Here is a 24,487-nt window from a genome sequence, read left to right as displayed (position 1 = left end):
ACCGTCATTCATTTTTATGAAACATTTATTCATTTATTCATTTTTATTTTTTTTTTTATTTTTTTATTCATTTTTACTCTCCTCAATTGAGGTTCTCGCTAGTATGGGAAAATCCATACGAAAAAACAATAATGACCGATACCTCTTAAAAAACTGCATTTCATAAAAATGAATGACGGTCATAACAAATCATTTGATTCGTATAGGCACAGAGGCGTGAACGTGCTGAGCAAAATGTCCGTAATGGACTGCTCAAATTTCCTCCGTATGGAGGCCTTCGGGTTGGTTTTTTAGTCGCGTTCGCGGCAGCCGCCAGAAGTAAAACTTAGGAGTTGTTGGGTGGCTAACGGTAGAGGCGTGAGCCGCGCTGCTAGTGTGGTTCCCGCCGGAGTTTGGCATTCTGATTTGCACGGCATCTCAGAGTGTTCGGGCTTCAAATCGGGACTGGTTGTCTATGCACACCTGACGATCGCTAACAAGCGTGAAACCGGTAGTGGCGCTGACAACAGGCCTGATTTCTTTACCCACATCCAACTCTCCTCAATTGAGGTTCTCGCTAGTATGGGAAAATCCATACGAAAAAACAATAATGACCGATACCTCTTAAAAAACTGCATTTCATTAATGCACATAGTTCCGTTTGATAGAAATACGTCCATTTCATCTTTTTACTACATAGTAGAGTTGCTAGTGTACATTTGTCTGCAGTATTGTGAAAAGAGTGTGTTCGATACATCAATCTCTTCGTCTTGATACGTAGAATCAGATTCTCGATGGTGTCAAGTTCAAAAATCAATCCGGCGCCCCCCATTCAAGATGGCGCCCAAAAGGGGCGCCGGGGGGTTGAAAAATTATACATTTTCCTACAGAGCCGACTGAGGTGTCGATTTATATGTAATTTTAGTCGTAGAATCCGAATTTTACATTCAAAAAATCCTCCGACCTAAGGGGGGGGGCCCAATTCCAAGATGGCGGCCAAAATGGGCCCCTCGGCGGGAAAATGGCCGTAGATGGCTGTATATACTGTATGACATATCCGCAGATAGGTTTTCTGGGTCGGGAATAACGAATATGAAGTCAGAAATTGTGCTAGACCCTTCGGGGAGGCTCAGGGTGCCCCCAAAATGGCCGCCGGGGGTCCAAAAATTTTGAAATTCCTTAATACCCCGAGTGGGATGTCTATTCATAGGTAATTTTGGTCGTAGAACTCGAATTCCACATTGAAATGGTCATCTAGTCTTAGAAAGGGCCCCAAAATCCAATATGGCGGCCAAAATTGACCTCATGGTGGGAAAATGACCGTAGGTAGCTTCATACGCCGTATGAAATAGATGCCAACAGGTTTTATAGGTAGGGAATTTCAAATATAAGATAGGAAATTGTTCTTTGCTCATCGGGGAGATGCAGGGGGTGAGCAGGGGGCCCCAAGGCCATCTCCTCTCCCCTCGAAGCTTAAAATCCTCCATCCAGAGGCTTTAAAATTCTGAGTAAGTAATTAAAATGAATGTCAAAACAGACATGGACAAGGAACATTGAGCCGCTGAGATAAGTTTTAGAAGAAAATATGGTAAATCGCTAAGGAGCAATCGCGAGTTGGCAGCCCCCTCCCCCCTCTGGACTTGAAAATTTCAATGGTTTTGCCTTCTCATTATTTTTATCGGTCATGAATTCATTTTGACGTGCCCAAAGCCCATCCACACTCTTTTCTTTGCAAGCGGATTCCTAAGCTTACATCTCAAGTGGGAATGTGTCTTGGTTAAGGGAATAAAAGTTCCTCGATCTCATCCCAATTTGAAACGTACCCCGTCTTTTGAAAGCTTCCACTCTTCTTGAATTACACGCTCCTTCAGGTGCCGATATCACCGGATCTTTCATAAATAAAGGTTAACTGACAAGGTGGAAAACCTAAATGAATAATGCAAGCAATAACGTGTTGGAAGCTCTCGCGAAGTTGGGCTCCGGATTTTCTCTCGCCGAAGAGATTAGACAACACCTAGAGGAGTTGGTATGTCAACGATGTGCTCCAAAAACAGCTCTTAGAGATTTAGAAGAAGCGAAGTAGTGGATTTTCTCGAAGAAACAATACCAGGATGAAAACCTCCCATTGACTAGACGGACCCTGTGTTTCTTAGAGCTCACCTCCAGGCGTCCATATTTTGCATCAAGACGTTAGGCAGCACCTGGCATTGTAATCCAGATTTGGATTGTGGCAGGAAAAATGTTGGAGAAAAAGTCAGTTAGGTCGTATGCACTGGGCCACACTCAAAATATTTTTTCTTGAGATATTATTTTGACTTGAAGCGTCGTTTCTGGTTAACAACACTTGGTTTTTTGCGTTAAATTCTTGCGGATTGTACTTAAAACCTGTTTCTTGGAGTTAAACAAGCGTTGTTTCACTATCTTTTTTTTTAACTTTAACTTAACGCTAGCAAAACAACGTTTGTTTAACTTAAAAAAACCAGATTTTGTCCATAAGAAACTCATTGTCAGTCAATATGATATCCTGAGAAAAATTGTTTAGTGCATGTGTTCCAGAGCTAGGGAGCAATGGAGCTATGTCTGTGAAAATGTGCACAAAAAAGTTGCGCACCACCTTACACTTGTCGGACGCACGGTTTCAAGTGTACCGAGATGTGCAAAGGCGACTTCGCCTTCATGTACCTTTACTACGAACAACTCTGGATTACCTTTGGGTACTCCAGAGTTCTGCGAAAAATTCGACCTTGAAGAAGAATACGAAGATGAAGGAGAAAGCACAACAATGCACATTGACACATAGTGACTCTTCACACGACAGAGAGGCATTATTTTTCTGTCTTATAAGCCAATTAAATTTTCATTTTTGTCAGTGAAATGTAACTTAGTTTATTTTAATGTGTTTAGAGGGAGTTTTATCTATTCAAATTTATATTTATATATTTTGGTTGTTCTTACAAAACATTTTTCCATCCAATCTTAAATGTTTAGGATTTTTCTTAGGGCGTACATCTCCGTCTTAATTTTATTTTACTTATGGAAAGTTGCCCATGCGGCAAAACGTTTTCGGTAACATCCACTTTCCGAATAACTCGGCCACTGGAGCCGAGATTTTTTATCCCTGCGGCCAAAATTCGATAACACTGTCAAAAACTACGCACAGCTATGCCGGGCTTTGGGCAATTTTAACGAATTTTAGCAGCAAGGACCACTAATTTTGGCCGCAGTTGCCAAGCTTTTCGGGATTTAGATACTGCCGAACACTTCTTGTATTGTGTATTCGAAATGTTTTGCCTGATTAAGTATTTTGCGATGGTTTTTCATTTACTCACTTTTGGCTGTAGAGGAAATATCTTGGGTTTCTAAACCCCCTTAATTAAAGTACTTTAGAAACTTTACTGTTTGTTGATTCAATGCTTTGAAGTATGAAATGCTTGGCCAGTGTTTTTCAATCTATGAATTTAGGTTTGAATGATCTGTCGTGCTATGTCTGTTTTATTGATAATTTCGGAAAGTTACGGCTACTCCTAGAATAATCCTTTGAATTTATGAAATATTTTGCATCAATATCTCAATTCAATTTTAGTTTGAAGAAGAAGTTGTTTGTGCCCCTAAAAAGGAAGTCTTTTTGTGCTCCTTTGCTCATTCACATGGTATTCTGAATCTTAATCTGAAGACTATAAAACATTTTTCAGGAGCACCCGCACCCCGGAAAACTCGCGACCTGGAACTGTTATTTTTGGTTCCAGCTTCCGCAATACGACAAAAGTGCTGAAAGTTAGGCACTAAGTTTGTGATGAACTTTCGGTAGTTTTGCCGACTTGCAGTACCCAGAAACGAAACTCTTGACTGCTAATTCCGACTTTTTCAGGATGAAGATATTGCAAGAAATTGGCTTACCGTGAACTTGGCGTTTAATTTCCTATATAATTTGCCACAAAATTTCCAAATAGTTCAGCTTTCCAAAATCCAAAAATCATTATCTCAGATTTACGGGAAGAAAATTCATTTTCAATACAGGAGCATGCTGGAAGGGTAGGGGCTCCTTTGAGTATGAAAAATTAATTGATCTCTTTCATTCCTTGTAATTTTTGTTACTTTTGTATTGATAATAAATTGGTTATTCATTTCCTAAACATTTCAAAAGAAATCGGGCTGTTCTTATAATCGAAAAGACCCTATTCTCTAGAAATGAGGAACATTTAAAAAGTTTTTTCATGTTTTCATTTGGCCATTTAAGGTTTATGGCAAAGAACGGAGTGTGGATGGGTAGTTGGGCACGTCAAAATGAATTCATGACCGATAAAAATAATGAGAAGGCAAAACCATTGAAATTTTCAAGTCCAGAGGGGGGAGGGGGCTGCCAACTCGCGATTGCTCCTTAGCGATTTACCATATTTTCTTCTAAAACTTATCTCAGCGGCTCAATGTTCCTTGTCCATGTCTGTTTTGACATTCATTTTAATTACTTACTCAGAATTTTAAAGCCTCTGGATGGAGGATTTTAAGCTTCGAGGGGGAGAGGAGATGGCCTTGGGGCCCCCTGCTCACCCCCTGCATCTCCCCGATGAGCAAAGAACAATTTCCTATCTTATATTTGAAATTCCCTACCTATAAAACCTGTTGGCATCTATTTCATACGGCGTATGAAGCTACCTACGGTCATTTTCCCACCATGAGGTCAATTTTGGCCGCCATATTGGATTTTGGGGCCCTTTCTAAGACTAGATGACCATTTCAATGTGGAATTCGAGTTCTACGACCAAAATTACCTATGAATAGACATCCCACTCGGGGTATTAAGGAATTTCAAAATTTTTGGACCCCCGGCGGCCATTTTGGGGGGCACCCTGAGCCTCCCCGAAGGGTCTAGCACAATTTCTGACTTCATATTCGTTATTCCCGACCCAGAAAACCTATCTGCGGATATGTCATACAGTATATACAGCCATCTACGGCCATTTTCCCGCCGAGGGGCCCATTTTGGCCGCCATCTTGGAATTGGGCCCCCCCCTTAGGTCGGAGGATTTTTTGAATGTAAAATTCGGATTCTACGACTAAAATTACATATAAATCGACACCTCAGTCGGCTCTGTAGGAAAATGTATAATTTTTCAACCCCCCGGCGCCCCTTTTGGGCGCCATCTTGAATGGGGGGCGCCGGATTGATTTTTGAACTTGACACCATCGAGAATCTGATTCTACGTATCAAGACGAAGAGATTGATGTTTCGAACACACTCTTTTCACAATACTGCAGACAAATCATCTTTTTTGTACATCAGCAACTCCACTAACAGGGAAGTGCTTTTGAGAAGGCAAGGAAGTCATTTCTGTTGATCGTTGGGCTAATTTCATTCATTTATATTGAAACATTGCGTACTGAGAGAGTTGTGTTCCTTTGTTTGAAACAACGGAAAATAAAATTTGTACAAAATTGAAAGCAAACATTTTCGAAAAGAGCTACTCAGTTCTCGAGAGAAGAGGTCTCATCATTAATGGATCCACGCAGAGAAAACAAGCAGTAACTCCAGCGCGCTGCCACTGGAGAACGGCTCCGGGCCGCTCATATCCAAGACATATATAAACTACTAGCCGTGTTCAGCGAGCTGTGCGAGCTGTCACGCCTAGCCGGGGAGTGCCCCTGGACCCCCAGTTCCTCGCTTCGCGATGAACTTGCGACTCATTCCGCGAGCCGCCCCTCATAGCTATTAACTCTTAAAAGAACGAATTTACTTTTTTTAACGAAGTATGGTGAATAGTGGCGAATATATTATCTTTGTCCTCATCCACAATCAGCAGACTTAGCATTTTAAGCCACGGCCGCCATCTTGGATTTTGAAATTTTGAAAATCTGACCAAAAAATCGAGTTTCCCGTTGAAATTACGTATGGATACCGAGTTTCACGAAAATCGATCAAACAGGAGCCGACTTAGCATTTTAGGCCACGGCCGCCATCTTGGATTTTGAAATTTTAAGAATCTGACCAAATATTCGAGTTTCCCGTTGAAAAATATCTCCGGATACCGAGTTTCACGAAAATTGAGCAAACAGGAGCCGACTTAGCATTTTAGGCCATGGCCGCCATCTTGGATTTTGAAATTTTGAAAATCTGACCAAATATTCGAGTTTCCCGTTGAAAAATATCTCCGGATACCGAGTTTCACGAAAATTGAGCGAACAGGAGCCGACTTAGCATTTTAGGCCACGGCCGCCATCTTGGATTTTGAAATTTTGAAAATCTGACCAAAAATTCGAGTTTCCCGTTGAAAAATACATACGGATACCGAATTTCACGAAAATCGATCAAACAGGAGCCGACTTTCAGGGTCACTGTTGCGATGCGAATGCAACGGAAGCTAAAACGCCTCCAATTAAATGCGTATGCAACCACGCACATCCATCGCGTACGAATAGTTGTATGCAGCGCCTTAGAGAAAGTCGCATCCTCACGTTACAGTGATGGCGCTTTGTTGAGCGGTTGAGCCTGCATATTTATGGTTGATTGACGTTGTTTTTCTACTTATTTTGGTTGGTTAAAAGGTGAAACGTTAATGATCCTCTAAATTTTATGGTTCATCAACATTTGTCAGGAAAAAATTCCGCAAATTTAGGGTCACTGTTGCGTTGCGAACGCAACGGAAGTTAAAACGCCTCCAATTAAATGCGTATGCAACCACGCACATCCATCGAGTACGAATAGTTGTATGCAGCGCCTTAGACAAAGTCGCATCCTCACGTTACAGTGATGGCGCGTTGTTGAGCGGTTGAGCCTGCATATTCATGGTTGACTGACGTCGTTTCTCTACTTATTTTGGTTGGTTAAAAAGGTGAAACGTTAATGATCCTCTAAATTTTATGGTTCGTCATTTTCAGGGAAAATATTCAATAATTATTCATAATATTATATTAAAAAAATATAAGCCCTGACTCCTTCGTATCAATGTCCGGTGCATCCAGTATCCCATCGTTTCAAAATCAATTCAACGGCTCAACACACCAGGACGAAATACTAAGCCTTTTTATTGGGTTGCAGGATGTGAAGAGCATCTCCCTCCTAGTTGTTTTCGTGCTCGAGCTATGGTACCATCGCAGCGGGGCCGGGAGACCTCTTAATCCAATCGATTCTCGAGTGGAGCAGCATCTGGCTTCCGCTTCTTGTCACCGTCAAGTTGGCACAGCCTTCATTGTCGGATTGTCCCACAAATCCTCGCACAATCGATCGAGTCAATGGTGGAAGTCGGACAAAATTTGGAAACGTTAAAAAGTCATAACTCGGTGCCTCCAAAACTTTGAGGTTTTAAAAGTGGCTCCATCGGTTTCCTCGTGAAATTTTCTTCTGAACGCACCCCGCCACATTTAAAATGTGACAAATTAAACATGGCAATTTGCAGTTTTGGTCAAAATTTTTATGTCCGACCTCTCTGATTGACTCGATCCACTGTGCGTCGTGTCCTGGACGAAGAAACGTCACTCCACGTTTGGCAAATTGACTCGAACAATTAATTTATAAGACGAAAATTTACATGCGCAATTTTTATCCATAATTTTTCTGATTCCTGCATGAGGTCATTGAAAATATCAGTGAAATTTTAGTTAGGCATATCAAAGATTCTCGAACTTAATATGCAATTTACGATGGGAAATTTGGCAACATTAAAATGGAGTCACGTTCTTTCGCGAGAGAAACGACGAAACCATTCGATCCATGTCATAAATACTTGCTAATATCCTGTGCTGAAGTTACTTGCCGATTTAGCCATTGGATGAATCGTTTTCTCGGTACGAATTTAAGGAAAAAATGCTTGACTTTTTTTCTACCTCTGCCTGCCTTGATTAAAATAAGTATTTGCTATAAACAAATTGGGAAAAATGATGGAAATTGATGAACAAAGCGATAGACAAAGGAAGACGAAGAGACAACGGAGAGACTTCTTTTTGTTAAAACGAGCGATTGCTATAGACAAAAGGAGAAAATGGTGGTAATTGATAAAGAAAGCAATATAGACAAGGGAGGACAAAAGGAGACGGAGCAATTATTTTTGTTTAAACGATTCGGCTGTTAAAACGACGGACCCTCACCTGTCGTCAGGAGGTTATTGGAGATTCTTTCTCTGCCTCTTCTCCATGCACAGAAAGGGGGCAAATGCATCAGCAGGGTTGCCATGATTTCAGCCTTGAAACTTCCAAACAAAGTGGCAACCCCGATAATGCATAAGCTCCCTTTCCGTGCATGGGGAGTTTGACCGGACATAGAGTTGGGCTCTCAACGGAGCATAGGGATCACTTTCATCGCGGCCTCAACTTTGAGAGCTTTTTCTGAGCTTGGGAGTTGGTTCCAGAGAAAACTAGTGGCACCATTGTGCCTCTCGCGAAACTTTGCATGAGGAAATGTTCATATATCACAAATATATGACGACGCGGCAACCATGTCGCAAGTGGCCCGTGCCTCCAGAGGCCCCGTCGATTGATTAGCAATCAACGTCTCTGGCGTGCCCCCGTCGAACAGTGATCGAGTTAATGGGGGAGGTCGGACAAACTTGGGAAACTTTAAAAGCTTATAACTCCGTTCAAACAAAACTTTAATGTTTTAAAAGTAGCTCCATTGGCTTCCTCGTAAAATTTACTTCAAGAAGCACTCCTTGAAATTTAAAATATGACGAAATAAACTTGGAAATTTGCAGTTTTAGTCAAAAATTTCATGTCCTACCTCTCACGAACCACCGTGCGTCAGTGCGGCGCGTGTCCCTCCGGACCAGAGTGCACCCGCGATTTCCTCTCGCGAACCCCCCCCCCCGCCCCCCATCCATCTTCCCCCGGAGATGAGGAAGACGTCAGCGTCAATTAAGCGCGCCATTGTCACGCTCCGTCGCATGGATGACAGATCGCTACGAAAAATCAGGAGTTTCCTCCATTTGAAGCCATGTTAAGTATTTGAATTTGATTGAAGAACCTGGCAACGTTGCCGGTGGCCGGTGATTAGGGCGCTCGCCGGGCCCCGAGGCGGAGTCAGTCCCAGCCGCGAGCCGCCCGCTGGAAACCGCTCGAAATTCCGCCCGCGAAAATCGAGTCATCCGTTTCGGAACGTGGTCTCTTTCCGGATCTTTTTAATGTACTTGAAAGTACGTAAATACCCCTGATATGCTTCCTGTAATGGCGATCAAAATACTTGGATTCTGAAAAATTCAAGTGGTTTTCCCAAAAAGGCTTGACTTGTCCTACGGATGACAGCGTTTGCCCGAGAAACTTTTCGGAAAATTGAACCTGTGAACATCTACGAGAAGAGAATCCTCAGTTCAAAAAACCTCGGAAACTTGATAGAATACACCCGAATTGGCTATAGCCATTTTTCGTAAAGGGACATTCTTCCAGAGGGGCAATTTTCCATTAGAGGAATTCTTCAAGATTCGGGTTCGTTGTTAGCGGTAATTTTTTCACACTGTCCCAAGATGGGATCCATCACCCACCGCTAATGAGGGAACGCTTGTAAAGCAACCTCTATAAATTATGATCAAGTGTTTTCAAAGTACTCTAAATCATATTTTCAAAAATCTTGTTGAAATACTCTCATCGAAGTAAGAACGCCAAGCGCGTGAGTAGTGGGAAAATTTTCCTACCAAGTCCATCATATTTTTGGACGATCCTGTGGTACTATCCGATAAAAATGCGACTGACTCCGCACCGCCCTGCCCATGCTCTCGTTAGGTAAGTGTTCAAAGATAGCCCTAGTTATTTACATTTATAAGAAATAATCGATTCTATGTGATGAAGCCTGCATATATGTACACACATTCTATTTTTGTTAATTATTTACATTAAAAAGAACTTCTTGCGAGAAAATGTCGCCGATCAAAATGACCTGTGTGCATTGAATTGCCGCGTGATACGTAGTTATTTTTTTTTCAATTCTAAAAACACTCACCTACTTATTGTTTCTTTTAATATGAATACTTGCATTTCATATGCATGTAAGTTGATGACACCCTATCATTATCAACTTGCAAGCAGCGGCACGAGTATGAACACAATAGTATAAAAACTAGGAAAAAATTGGTAAAAAGGCTAAAACTCTAACAACAATATAGAGGTAGACGTTTTGAATCATTAAAGACTAATTGGACGTATTTCTATCAAACGGAACTAAGCGCCAATTTGAGTTCCTTTTGAGGAATTTAGAATCCCGATAGCGCGTTCTGTCAAACGGACCTAACGCCATGGAAAGCATTGCGAGTATAGGACGGAATAACCGGACGCCCGATTCCGCCGCCAATCCAAGCCCCCCTCTACCTTCCTCACCTATGGGCTTAGGTCCATTTGATAGGAATACGTCCAATTTTCAGGTGGTGAAAGTGCATAAAAATTAACAAAAATCGAATGGTGACCCGATGGCGTACACTCAACTAGGTTATCATGATCAGTGCATTTTTGAGCTAATGAACCCTCAATTATTTTTTTTTCTTCATCAATTTTTGTTTTCTTTCATTTATTAATTATTTTTTGCAGCTAAAAATGAACCATTAGTGGCGCGAAGCATAATTTATTTGTCGATTTTTTCTAAAGTTATAACCTTGTTTATCCAAATTTTCAAAATTACCCTTTCGTGTTCATTAAATTGAGGATCAGCGTAACTGATTTTTGTATAGCGACGGTAAAACTGCAAAAATTCGTACCTCGGTTACGGTGTTTCGAAATTTCAGCTACTATTTTACTTTTTGGAAGGATACCAAACCGCCATCATCCCTTGCAATTTTCACATATTCTTCATATAGAGGAGAACCACCGGAGTTTTCAAGCAATGATGTTTATTAGTTTTCGATGTAGAACATTAAATATAGGAACTCAGCATTGCCGCAAACCGAAATACGCATTTCTCCAGTTTTACCGTAGATATGCACCACTGGTATGCAAATGGACGTATTTATGCTAAAAGGAACTATGTCGCATGTATAACCCAATGCATATAGTTCCTTTTAGCATAAATACGTTCAAATAACGGCAATGAAATCTTGTATTCCCAGAATTTTCTCAGTTAATGTATTGGTGTTGATACTAGAAACCATGTAATGCCCTTTCGATTTCCTTTATCAGACTTTAATGCAGTAGCTGGAATTAGTCGAAATCATTAGCTTTGGGGTGGTCTATAGAATTAAGACTTTTTGACTAAAATTTTGATTATCTCTCAGAATATAATGAAATGAAGGCGAAAATAGCCCCACGGATACAAATAGGATGGTCGTCACAACCAGCCGCTGGTCTTGACATCGATCCAATTTGTTTTCATGTGTAATGATGAAAACTGAATCGGTTCATAGGAGTTTTGATTTGAGCTTTGAAAAAAGTTATCAGTAACGGGACAAGCTATGAAGCTTGGTTCCTCTATAACTTAAATGAGAAAATATTTCACTTGTACGCAAATACCTCCTCTTAAAGAAATTGGTGAAATTTGATTAAAATTTTGATCATTCAAGATAATTTGCAGACTCAAATTCTAAACTCGTGGCAAATATCCGCTGAATGTTTCTCGTTTTTATAACGATCATAGCAGCATCACCCAATGCTGAGGATAGTTATAAAACGTTGCGCCATTAGGAAGCGCTGACAGTCTATTTCAGTTAATTCCACAAAGTAAAGCTACTTTAATGCCTAAGTTTACGCGGCACCCGCAGGAAATGAAGCTTTAGTAACATTCAAATGAGCCCCTGTTTTAATGGCGGGTTTTTATTCATTGGGAAATCACTGAGGGCTCCTCTGTTCCTTCGTGGGTAATTAGCTTTGCCTTCGAGTTGCCGTTCTTTCGCAAAACTCTCCGACTTTCCCCCGAAAGTAATGAAAAGTAGACAAACTTTTGTTTTGTTGAAAAAGGGTACCTCATCGTTTTACCCTTGAGGATATGTGAGGTTGGCATATGTTTATATTTTAAAAGAATAGTGGCCTATCTCCTAAAAGCTGTAAACAAACTTGCAATTTTTATCGTACTTTTCATTCATTTCCAAAATATTTTCCAGTAATTTCTTCATTGCAGGTGTGATCAACCGTACGCCGAGAATCCACCTCCGCAGTTCCAAAATCGGCTCGGCTCAAATACTTCAATTTCCTAGAAAAATATGACTGCTCAATTTTTCCTTAATTTAGCTAATTTTTGCGCGTATCAACAAAAAAGTTTTAAAATGTTTCGAGATAAATTTATTCATGAAAAGGATGTACAATATTTTGATCTCGGTCCATTTTTCAAACGTAAAAATTCAGCTCAAAAATGTTACCCAATTTCTGAAACCATCGTCCATTTTTTCATTTTTGAGCTCTTTAGCGTAAACAATGACTCGTTTATCGAATTAAAGGAAACCCCCAAGAACGTGTCTACTGCACCCTCATGTTTGCATCCAAGCTTCAACACCCCTTAAAAACTCAAAACTGGATCATTAGCGATCTCGCACGACCTGATTCATTTTTGACTGCTGACGCTGTAATATTGCCAATTTTACTGTCAATATTTTAAAAATATTTCCCTGCTCCAAGCGGGATCGGCATCAACCCGCCGCGGCTTTGCGCAAGGGTACGTGGAAATTGACGGCACACCACCGGTTACAACGGGATGCGAAGATTAAGAGGATAAAATACATCCGTTTATCGCCTTCCATCCTTTCATTAATGGACGCGCGGTTATGGCGCAGCAATAAACGCATGGAGACCCGTTTATGGACGCCCGCCCGCCGGCGAGATAAGCTCCTAATCAAAGGAATTTCCCGATGGCTCACCAAGGTCCATGAAGGATACGCCACGCTCAGGTCGTAGTATTTACCCTTCCAGCATTCGAACGGGGAGCCACGGTGCCACCGGGGCGGGGGAGTGGATCAGCAATTAACGGACAGTCGTAAATAAACATTTGATTGGGCAACACAAACACCGATGAGATTTAAACGGTTCCGTCGCTTTGACCGACTTGAGATTGATTGGGCTTTTGCAGGGTGAAAGTAACCTCAGTTTTACGAACCGATAAGTTTGGTGGATCAGTCACGTGAACAGGCCTCTTCAGTTGACAGAACCGCCAACCTCGGATCGGTGAACTGCAGGCTCACTTCATTGAGCAGAAATAGTTCGGTCAATATGGAACATGTAAAATATGAACCAACATTTCTGCTCCGTTTTTTAAAGACAGTTCAGAATGCTTATTTTGATGGTGCAAGCCGTTACGCCTGTATTTCTGCTTGCAAGATTGCAGATTTCTTTCGGTTTTTTTACGTCTTCAAAAGAAAATCACGATCTTTTTCCATCGCAAAATCCTCAATAGTTCCCATTTGTGTTTTGTCTTTTTCTAACGACAAATTTCCGATTTCTTGCAAGCATAAATTCCCAGCCTGTATTGTTAAATTTTAATTCAAGTTCGTAAAAACAAGTTTCCTTTATAAAATTACCTTAGGTTTTTCAAAATCGTAGAATTTTTTACTACTTATTTCTTTCGTATTTAAGAATTTTGTCGTGAAAGTTAACTCAAAGCCCTTGAAAATTTCTACTCTGCTTTTACTGGGCTCTCTCTCTGGGCACGACAGTTAACGGTTGGTTTGTTTTAAAGCCATGCTGTGCGTAACTGTTACGGCGATGAAAGCGGAAGCGCCTTCAATTGTTTGCGTATGCAACATACACATCCATCAAGCACGAATAAATGCATGAAGGACCTGAGTAAAGCACTGCGTCATTGCTACCGTTTTCAACACTTTTGAATTCGTCCCAAAGGACGTCCGAGCGTCCTGCATGAATATAGCGAATCTCTCTGTCCTTTGATTCGCAATCCTTACGCGCAATGTACTTGCGGAGCTATTTCATCGAATGATGTGTAGGGGATGTCTGACTTCACTGTTTCCTGTTACACCATGCTATGACTATAAAAGTATATCGAATAAGTGTCTCAAAAATCCAGAGGTTTTAAAAATTCCTCAGGGCGAAAGTTAGAGGTATACAAAGACTCAGAATTTTCTCATTTTGGAAAAAGCCCTCCCTCCTCGAAAATGTTTGATCGGTTACTTTAAGAAGGTTTGAAAAGCCTAGTTTGAAGGGGAAAGTCATTGAACAGTGAACACGTAAATATATTTACGACGTTGCAGATTTTTTTAAAACATTTTTCTGTCTTCAAAGTGAAATCAGAGAATATTCTTCCTTGGAATTCATCACTTCTCTTCACATTGTGCAGAAAACGGGGTGAATATCTCAAACAGACGTTATTTTGCCTCTTGTTAAATAGACTGAATTAATAGAAGAGATGTTGAAACATTGCGATCGTGTTTTGCGACTTTGACATCCATTTGTGACCGTCCGTGGGGACTAGGCCCTTGTCGCAATGTTTTAATGACGCAATATTGTTCAATAGAGATTGTTGTTGATTTAAACCCCGACCTTCTCAGCAATCAAGAATACAAAATATCTTCGATTTTTCCATCTTTCCTTCTTCCCCATCAGAAGCCCGGCAATTTATGCATCGACCGATGTGTTTAAAACAGGAATGAAGAAGAATCATTTTGTTTTTTCAAGTTATCGTATGATATAATTCTTCTGACCATTCACCTTTCCATGCCAAAATTTTTCGGAGCTTTAAATTGACTGACTAAAATGCAATTTTAGGTTCACTTCCGACCGGAAATGAACTTAACCTCACGAAATTTACTTTTTTGAACATAGAAGAGTGATTTTTGCTCAAGTCTCAAATTCCAGTATTTCGGCCAATTTCCCGGTTCTAAAAAAATTTTCACAGTGGCTTAAATCCTTTTTTCTTCGAACGGTTCCCTGAGAGCAAGAAGGTGATTCTGGCCTAAATTTGGATGAATTTGTCTCCCATAATTAATATTGTGGCTGCGGAACTCAATATGGGTCCGTTCACATTATACTCAACGCTTTAGAGGGAGAGGTTTGAAGAGAGCGTTACACCATTTTGTTTCTTCATGTCAGAGGATAGGGACCTACGCCATAAAAGCGTTACAAGGGGGGGGGGGGGCTTGAAAAATCAAGCGTTGCGTATTTTACAAACGGCTCCCACATATATGGATTCAGTCACATATCGAGTCCAGTGGCGTGACGTGAATTGCGATGTATCGATTAATATGCCATTTAAACCTGCATGCGGTAAAGAATCGACTTTTAAAGTGTTCTCTGCAAACACCCTGTTTATCGATCATTTTCCATAGGTTTAAATGACAGATGAACCGATACATCTCAAAGCACGCCACGCCACTGATCGAGTCGAGGTTCCACTCTGAAGAATTCGAAATGGACTGTTCGTCCAAAACATCGTAGCTAGACTCCAAAAATTAGGGTTCAATCACATCCAGCCACAATTTATTTTTTCCTAGGTCGTATATACGAGCCTTATATTTCATTTCAATTGAGTGCCGTCCATATTTTACGTCTATCATAAAATGACCACCTTACTAGCGGGCAAAGGATGCCGGCACCTTGCACTGCGAGCTGATTTTTGATATTGATGGACAAAGAAGACAAAGTAAAACCGAAGGGATCATGTGCGTGGAAATGAGCCGTTGCATTTGGACGATGGAGGTACTAACTACAGGCCCGCCACAAGGAGGGGGGGAGATACTGGGTCCCTGGTACCAGTGAATAACCTGGTGAATGTATTTTCAGAACACGCTTAGGCACTGTAGAATTCTTCTTAAATTTTCAAAGAAGTATACTTCCTGGATAATTTCTATCTATTTTCAAGATTTTCAGTACAGAGGGATATTTTTAGTAACGCCTTTCATTTTCTTCCGTCGTCAGATGCTAAGAGTCTCCAGTCTGGGCATCCTCGACTTCAATGGCTCATGGCTCAACTCCCTTGCCATAGACGAACGAAGGGGGAGTCCAGGGGGCCTGGCCCTCTTAGAACTGAAAATAGTATCATATGCCCCCCCCCCCAAAAAAAAAAATTAAAATTTTCCAGATGTTTTCAATGCAACAATTCGCAAGTATTTTGTGCTGAAAGTAGAAAAAAACTAGGGGAGCGAGAAAGTAACAACATAATTATTCCGCAGAAATTGATAGAAAAATTCTTTATGGAAGCTTCAAAATGCGTCCTATTAGTCGTATAAATTCTAAAATTTCTCAGGGGATGCCCCTCGGACCCCCCCCCCCCCTCCGTGCTTGGGGCCCAGACCTTAAAACTGGTACCAGGGCCCGAGATGGATGTGGCGGGCCAGTTCCATTTAAATCTTCCGTCACATTCTTACGGCGCAATGATACAACTATTTGAACTCTCCGGAATGCGTGAGGTATCACGCAGCATTTGAAGGCGTTTTCAAAACAGCCAAGTTCCGATACCCGGATTATCGTTTTGCATAGTGCATAGTTTTTTGTTATATTCCGTGCCACTTGTTTATTTTTAATCCTCGTAGAAAAACCACTCATTTGTAAATACAATTCTAGCTGAAGCGCACTTCAGCTATGCATTCACCTCTGCAATTTCAGAGGAAATCGACAAGCCCAGCGTGCATGGAGGCTATCTCCATTTAAATCTTCCGTCACATTCTTACGGCGCAATGATACAACTATTTGAACTCTCCGAAATGCGTGAGGTATCACGCCGCATTTGAAGGCGTTTTCAAAACAGCCAAGTTCCTTTATCCGATTAATCGTTTTGCGTAGTTCATATTATTTTGTTTCCATTTCTTATGCTTTGTCTATCAATTCCAATTATCAGCCGGCTGGATGAATGGAAAAGTTGCTAAGCGTGAATAATCAGATATCGATATTTCCCCCCTTTGAAGCTAAGGAAAAGAATCGAGTCAATGGCGATTTTGCTAATCTGCAACGCTGTGTTTCCTTCATTTAAATCCGTTAAAAATGTCGATTTTAGGTCACCAAGAATCGATGTTTTTACATACATTTTAAATGGAAGGACTTTCAAGAAGCGCCACCGACTCGAGTAATAATATGCTCGTTTCGAACGACCTGATAATCGATCCTTTTGCGTAGGTTACAGTGGCAAATCAATCAATTCATCGGAAATACGATACAATACTGCTCACTGCCGTGCAAAGGAAAAACGCCGTATGAACAATCGAGAGTTGCCAAATTTCCTTCACTAAAATGTTTATTTTTGAGGAAATTTATGAATATTTTTACCTGAAACTTTCAGGAACTTTGGGTGAAATCGCGAAGAAAATTATCTGAAACATTGGGGGGAAAAATATTCTTATTTTTACCGGGAAAGTCGTGTTTTATCAAAGGAAATTTGGCAACGCCTGAAGGTTCATACGGCGTTTTTCCTTAGCACGGGAGCACAAGCCGCGGCCTGATCGTAAAAAGTAGACGCACAAAGAGGAGAGGAGAGGTTGTTGAGGGTCCGAGCCGGCTAACTTGTTCTACTCCGCTGCCTCGAGTATAAAGTTATTCTGCAGTTAGACACACGCGGAAAAAAGCTTTGACCCAGCCTTTTCCTCTCCAGTCAAGTGGCGCGAGTTTTTTCTAAAAGGAAACCGGACCATCACACTCTGAGCCCCGCAACTGAAAAGTTCTTATTCGCCGAGGGCTCATCAAAAAATCGAGACGTCCGTCGTTTTAAAAACTTCTCGACCGAGTGCGCAATAAAGGAAAAACCAATAGGGACGAGGTTGTTTTATGAGCGGCGTCATAAACGCTATTGACATGGAGGAGATGCTTGTTTCTCGCGTGGAATCGCAAGAAATAAAAATGGAAATAAACGTGGCGTGGCTTTGTCCATTCGAAAGAGTGGAATTGTACAGAGCTCATCATGCGATTACTTTTAAGGACGAAATGTCCTCCAAAGACCGCGTGCTACAGCTCTTCAAGCACGTCGACGAGAAGGCAAAAGGTGCTTTCGGGGATGCAACTGAGGCACAGTGCAACTAGTCTACTAGACTGGTAAAATTATCAAAACACTGCGAAATATTTTTCTTCCTTTTAATAACACACAGAACATATTAAAAATACCTGAAAAGTCCAAAATCAACTGAAAAAATTATCGCTCTTATGTCTCCGTTAGAATCAGTGAAATTAATTTTCCTGCTTATGTATAAGATCCAATATTAGTCTCACACTCAAATCTGGGATTGATACTTAGACTTCCGGCGAAAAATGAGAATCTGGTTTTTGAAAAGTCTTTCCCCTCTTCTCATGCTTGATAGTTTTAAAAAAAATGCACCAATAGAAACATTTAATCGCAAAGCACCTTTAAATTTGTCCGTCAACGGATTTTATTCAAGTAGACATTCATTTTTTGGCAAGCAAAAAATGTAAGTTGATTAATATAAAACACGTTCATTTCTTACTCATGAGTTGATGCTAAGCTAATATACATGTTCCTAGGACTAACGTGATACCATCTTCTCAGTATCTCATCATGGTTCTTTGTATGCGTAAGGGGCGAGAGAAATAGAAAATATATTTGTCGAGAGATCGGATGAAAAAAGGCGTTGGGGTGTTATAGGTTATCCCGGAAGAGAGGCGTATACTTTTTGTTTAAAGTTTCTTTTGTACATATGCAGGGTCTTTGAGAGTTGATTGAATGTTCTTCCTGAGAACCTAATTTTATACTTGTAAATAATCTTGAAAACTTTCAAGCGCCAAACTTTTTGACTGGAGGATTTTCCTCTGCTTTATGTTTTATTACCCCGAAAATGTGTCAATGCTCATCGTGAATTCTACGCAGTGCGTTCTTATTCTTAGTGCCTTTCCACTACTTCTTAGTGTCCATGCGTGCTTCACGAAAGTTTATTGAATTTTAATCTTGCGTAGTAGTTTCAGCGTCAGTTTGCTTGCCTTTTTCAAAGGCAATATTTATAAGGCTTTTTCAACAATCAGCTCGCTTTTTGATGAATAAACATCCGAACATAAGCTCCTGAGTGACAACTTCTGCCACCTGAGCCGAGGGCTAACCATTGACATAAGATGCTGATACCACTATTTGAACCACAGTATTCACTATATCGTTTATGCCTACCTCACACATTGAAGGCAAATCTGTTTCCAACGCAAGATATCGAAGAAATGAACGAGTGGGTATTACTGGAAGTCACATTGTTCCGCAGTGGAACAATACATGTGTTACAAAAAGATTTGGTCGTGCTCTACAGTTTGAATATTTTGAAACATTTCAAATTATAAAAAACCCTTAAATATCTTTTAGAGATCATGCTAAAAATACGTACATAAGTGACGTGTGATTTGCAGAGCACAGATTAAACAACAGAAGCACGAGTCTAAATTGACATGTCTGAAAATTTCACTACACTTTCCATGAGGAAACTATGAGCCAGAAACAGTGGATTTCTGTTCCAAAATGTTGCAATACCATGATTACCACGATAGTAATCTCAACTCAACTGCTAGGACAAACCTTGAGTGATTCTAGTGTATTTGCGGGATTTTCTAGGGCTGCGTTTACTTTAGAACAAATCTCTACCCCCCCCCCCCCTTCACAGATACTCTGTGAACAGCAACTCTGTTTCTAATTAACTAAAATGTTTGCACATTCCTTCGGTTCTAATATTCAACTTGGTGCTTTATTTGTCAGAACAACCAAAAGCTTCCCAAGAGGGGATCAAAAACTAGTTTCATACGTATAATGTTCATTAAGCACTCACGTTTTAAACGTCCATTTCCGCATTTCAACACGAAGTTCCTCTCTGCAAGTGCATATTCAGATCAAAGTTCGCTTCAAACATTGGTGCCACGTTGGCGAAGGAGTTTTACGATCTTCGTGTTTTGGAAAAAACATCGACGGGAAAACATCAATAGGAATCATTAAACGACAATTAGAATGTAGAATTTTGAGGGTAAAAATGTTGCCACTGGTTTTCTTGAAAACGACTTCCGAATCCTCGAAAAGCTTTTTAAGTTTGGTATGTGATGCGATCTTCATTCTGAACGCATTTTAATCAAAGGAGTCTATCTATCTTGGAAGTTTGAAGCTACGTAAAAAGCTAAGTTCAGCATAAAAGAACTTCGGGTTATTTGAAGAAGGGCATAACCGCCAAATTTTTAGAATTGAAGTTTCCGATGGAATACCCTATCCTTTGAGAGTGGGTGCATCTTATTACCCACCTATTCTACCTAAATAGCTTTTCAAATGTATTTTTTTCAACATTTAAATATCTGCTCTAGTGGAAAAAGAGCGTAACTTTCGAGCCACGCCCTCTAGCATGGGATGCTTCCACATAATAAAAACCATGAAGAGAGGCACAAACTATGATTTTTAATTTATTTATGAAACACGCATGCTACTTGACTGCTAGAATGACAAGGACGAGCAGTTTAGTGGAAGAAGTCCTAATCCACCAATATTACTTTTAAATTATATATTTCTCTTCCGATCCCTCTTTCCCTCTTTGTGTAACCGTGATCTTATAACCGATGCTACACATTGAAATAGTTTATTTTCTCTAACATGAATGTGTAGAATTGACGAAAGAATGGCGTTTTTTCAAGTTTATTCCATACTTAACTTTTGATGGTTACGCTCTTTTTCAAAATTAGTCCTTCAGTTTCACCTGAAATAGCTATGTAACACAGACATTCACGAAGCACGAATAGTGGCATCAAGGATACCTACTTTGATCTCAGCAAAGATGCTCAAATTTTTTTCCGCTCTCTTATCATCCATCACGAAAACGAACGTTTTGAAAATCAGAGCGCCTTCACTTTTTCAGGGCCGGATTTACCTACTTGCCGCCCATGGGCCGCCTGTATTTTGCCGCTACCTTCTCATTCCTTTTGAAACATCAATAATAACTATCAAGTGAACGTGCCTGAGGGGGGAGGGGGGTTGCATAAGACACGTTTACTGGTGTTGGGCACATTTTTTGTGAAAACCGTGTCAACACTACCAAAATTTCACGGAACTTTGCACGAATGTTAAGTTCCGTAAACTTATCTCTATGTGGATAAGACCTTCCATTTATATCGTAAGAAATGAACGAATAAATTATGAAAGAACAAACATAAATGTGGTTTAATGATTTTAACTTCCGCCACCTCACCGATCTAACCGCACTGTGTTGGGCACAATATGTGAAGTATTCCTACAGTCTTGTGGGCGCTATGCGTTTCACGTCGACCGCTGCTGACCGCACTGTGTTTGACGCAATGCGTGAAGTATTCATGCACTCTTGTAGGCGCTATGTGTTTCACGCTGACCGCACTGTGTTTGACGCAATGCGTAAAGTATTCACGCAGTCTTGTAGGCGCTAATATGTGTTGCATACCGACCGCCGCGCCGAGGGCTTCTCCTTTTCATCTCAAGTCCTCGTCATCATAGCTCTCTGTATCGCGCCGCTCCTGGCCTAATTGCGTGTTTGGTTTCTCTCTTAACTCGACTAATTAAAGGTGCTGTCTCTTGTATCACCGAAAGACGACAAAATTAGAAATTACTATACTCTCAGACGATGAGAGATTTTGTCGCCTTTTCTCGTTTTCCGAATCCGATGTTTTTTTATACCTATATTCTAAAAAATTGCAAAATTTGCCGAAATTGGCCGCGACCCATGTGGCGACCCCCTAAATCCGACCCTGCCCTTTTTAGCTGCGCTGCAGTAATACGAAGAATTTCCGAAAAAATCAAGTTTTTTCACGTTCCCTAGAACCTGACTTTTGTCGATGACGCTTTCCTTCGATTAACTCGTTCATTTGAGGGATTTCAACGGAGATCTGACAATGAGCGAGCGCAAAATAAGCATGTAAAACAAGAGAACATGGCGAGAAGCGACTTTGTCGGTGCCCTGACTCGGGGGGGGGGGGGGGGTGTTAGGGTTGATGAAGAGCTCAACAAGCCGGTGGAGGAGAATCAATAGACTGCATGACTGCGATGCGTGCATAACTGCACATTATGCACGGCGCGGCGCGGCCGAGCGCATCGCGCTAATGCAGAGCCCCGGCTACATTTTTATCGCGCATAAACGTGAAATATGCTCGCAATATCCTCGTCCGTCTGACGTAACAGCGCGTCTCAATTCCCGCACGAGCCTTCTTTTAGCTAGGAATCCATACTTTGAGGGGCTCATGCGGAGTTGGAGAGGCGAGCCACGATAGAACACGTCGTTACGTTCGCCCCGCTGCGCTCGTCTCCGATGCCGTGCCTAGGAAAAACGCCATATGAACCTTCAGGCCTTGACAAATTTCCCAGTATCAAATACAAATTTCTCGATGAACTTATCAATATTTTTCCTACAATTTCTCAGATAATTTTTCTCGCAGTCTGTCCTCAAGTTTCTGGAAATTTCAAGGAAAAATATTCATAATCAATCCTTGATAATGAACATTTTATCGGAGGAAATTTGGCAACCATTGAATGTTTAAACGGTTTTTTTACGAAGCGCGGCAGCCGTCGTGTCGCGGCGTTTATGAGAAGCAAAGGCTCATCGAGTCGCGTTATGAAAACGGGATCTGCGGACTGACTTAATTCGTGAGACCCTATCATCTGTAGAGTGGGCAAAATACAGAGGAGACTGAAATGTCAGCTAAGGAAAAAACGACGTATGAGTCTTCAGACGTTGCGATATTTCCTTTGACCAATCGAGAATTTTCGTGAATATTTTTCTTCCACTTTTTCGGAGAATTAAGTTCGAAATGGAGCATTTGCACGCAAGTTTTTTATTGCTTTATCTGAGAGTGCTTATAAAGAACAGATTCCGGAGTATTTTTCATAGTTTTTTTCTGATATGAAAATCATTATAAAAATACTATGGGGTATGCCCTTTGGCCGCTGCGCGGCCCAACCCCCAGAGTGCGCTCCGAGCTCTCTTGGGCCCGCGTCGACAAAAGAACGACCAAAAAAAAAGAAAAATGTTCATACCCGACTCTCATTGTCCAATCTTTCTCTGGCCGGGAGCGATTGGACCAATAAGAATCGAATGTAAAAATCGGCATTTATTTTAAACTTCACGCCGACTATAGAACAAAATGGAACGGAGCGTTTTGTCGCGTTTGGATAGTCTGTAGCAAAGGATCATACCTTCCATTCACGTGCCCTGCTAAAAGACTAAGATTCAACATTTTCCAGTTAGTTGAGTTTCCCGCTAAATTTGAAATTCCCGCCATTTTTCACTGACGAGAATTTCAAACTCCCCCCCCCCCCTTTTTAAGCTCTCTGATCTACTTTTATATAGAAAAGCTTGGGTCCTTTTTTCAAATTCTGATTACAGCAAGCTCATCTAGCGACTATCATCTGTCGATAAACGCAAACATCTTGGAAATCGGCCCAGTAGAATGCTCAAACGAACTGTGATAACAAATAAAAATTTACATTGTTTAAATGGGAGAATTCGTAACTTTACTACGTAGTACAAAAAAACCTGGGTCATACGAATATTTTCAAAACTTGAATAAAGCGAGCTCGTTTGGACACAATTGCCTGTCGATGGCCGCAAAAATCATGAAAATCGGCCCGGTAGAACGCTGGAAATAAGCGTTACCAGAGATGCAAATTTAGGAGGTCTTGGAGCTTATACTATAGAGAGTTAAAAGAGAGAAAATGCACCAGGTAACGGCATCTGGCGGAAATTCCCATTTAAACACACTTATCTCAGGCAGATTCGTAAAAACACTTTTGTCTAGAGGGAAACTAATGGTACACACGATGTTTTTCAACGCAGTCAGAAATGGTAATTGCAAATTGTAAAATGCAGCCCCATTGTTCATTAGGAGTGTTAAAATCCCAAAAGTAAAACATCCCACCCGTCAACAATTGGTCAGTGAAGGGTCTCTCTTTAGTTTCTGATTGACCTCCGATAGTAACTTTTACACCATAGGGAAGTTTGCACTGCTGCGGGCTGATTTTTGAATTGGTAGACAAAGCAATAGCCAAAGAAGACATAAGGAGCATGGAGCGATCCTATTTGATGAAATGGGTGGCTCTTAGAGACCAGGGGAGAAAATAATGGACGAAGTAAAGGGTCTCTTGTGGGTTGCCGTTAGTTAGTCTATTACCTACCTCCTTTGTCCATTGCAACCAGCCGCTTCCACCAATAGGATCCCTCCATATCCTTTTCGTCTTCTTTGTCTATCGCTTGGGCTACCGATTTCAACAATCAGCCCGCAGGATCTGGAAAATATACTGTCTTGGTTAGAATCCCTTTGATAAAAAGTCTCCCCGGTTGAGTAAATCTTTCCTCGGAAAGGCCCCATCACAATTGGTTAGGATGCAAATCCAGCCCCCTGAGCTACGTACCTATAGGCCGATATCTCTCATTTGGGCGGGAATACCCGAACAAACGATGCTCGTAGGAACTTTAAAAATAGAAATTTCTTCGTCTCGGAGCGGAATCGGGGATCGAGAGCGAAGAAAAAGCGTCTTTTTTATTCTCCCCCCCCCCCCCGCCCTCGATCCCTCCGCAACAATTTTTCCATTTATTTGATTTCCCTCTCTTCTACGTGTCCTCGCGGTCCCTCCGGAACCGACTCGCGTGCACCTGTAAACCTACGATTCGACGGGCCTGCACGCTGCCAGGTCGCCCTGATAATCTTCAATTTTTCACTGGGATTTTTCGGTTGCGCTCAGAGAAATACAAGGAAA

The 24,487-nt window shown here is 41.1% G+C and overlaps 1 protein-coding gene across 2 annotated transcripts in view; it reads left to right on the top strand.

The window, feature by feature from the left end:
• LOC109030866 (arrestin homolog) overlaps nt 1-24,487 on the top strand; it is a 389,313-nt gene that overhangs the window by 247,871 nt on the left and 116,955 nt on the right. The window contains exon 1 of one of the 2 annotated variants that reach the window (XM_019042047.2): nt 9,003-9,681. The exons of the other annotated variant lie outside the window; for it this stretch is intronic. Within the exon in view, the coding sequence (XP_018897592.2) occupies nt 9,641-9,681 (41 nt within the window). The 5' untranslated portion in view covers nt 9,003-9,640. Of the gene's footprint in view, nt 1-9,002; nt 9,682-24,487 lie in introns of those variants that run through there. 2 annotated transcript variants of the gene reach the window in all.

Source organism: Bemisia tabaci, chromosome 5 (assembly GCF_918797505.1).
Source record: "Bemisia tabaci chromosome 5, PGI_BMITA_v3".
NCBI classification, from domain to species: Eukaryota; Metazoa; Arthropoda; class Insecta; order Hemiptera; family Aleyrodidae; genus Bemisia; species Bemisia tabaci.
This window is presented reverse-complemented; position numbering and strand designations above follow the sequence as displayed.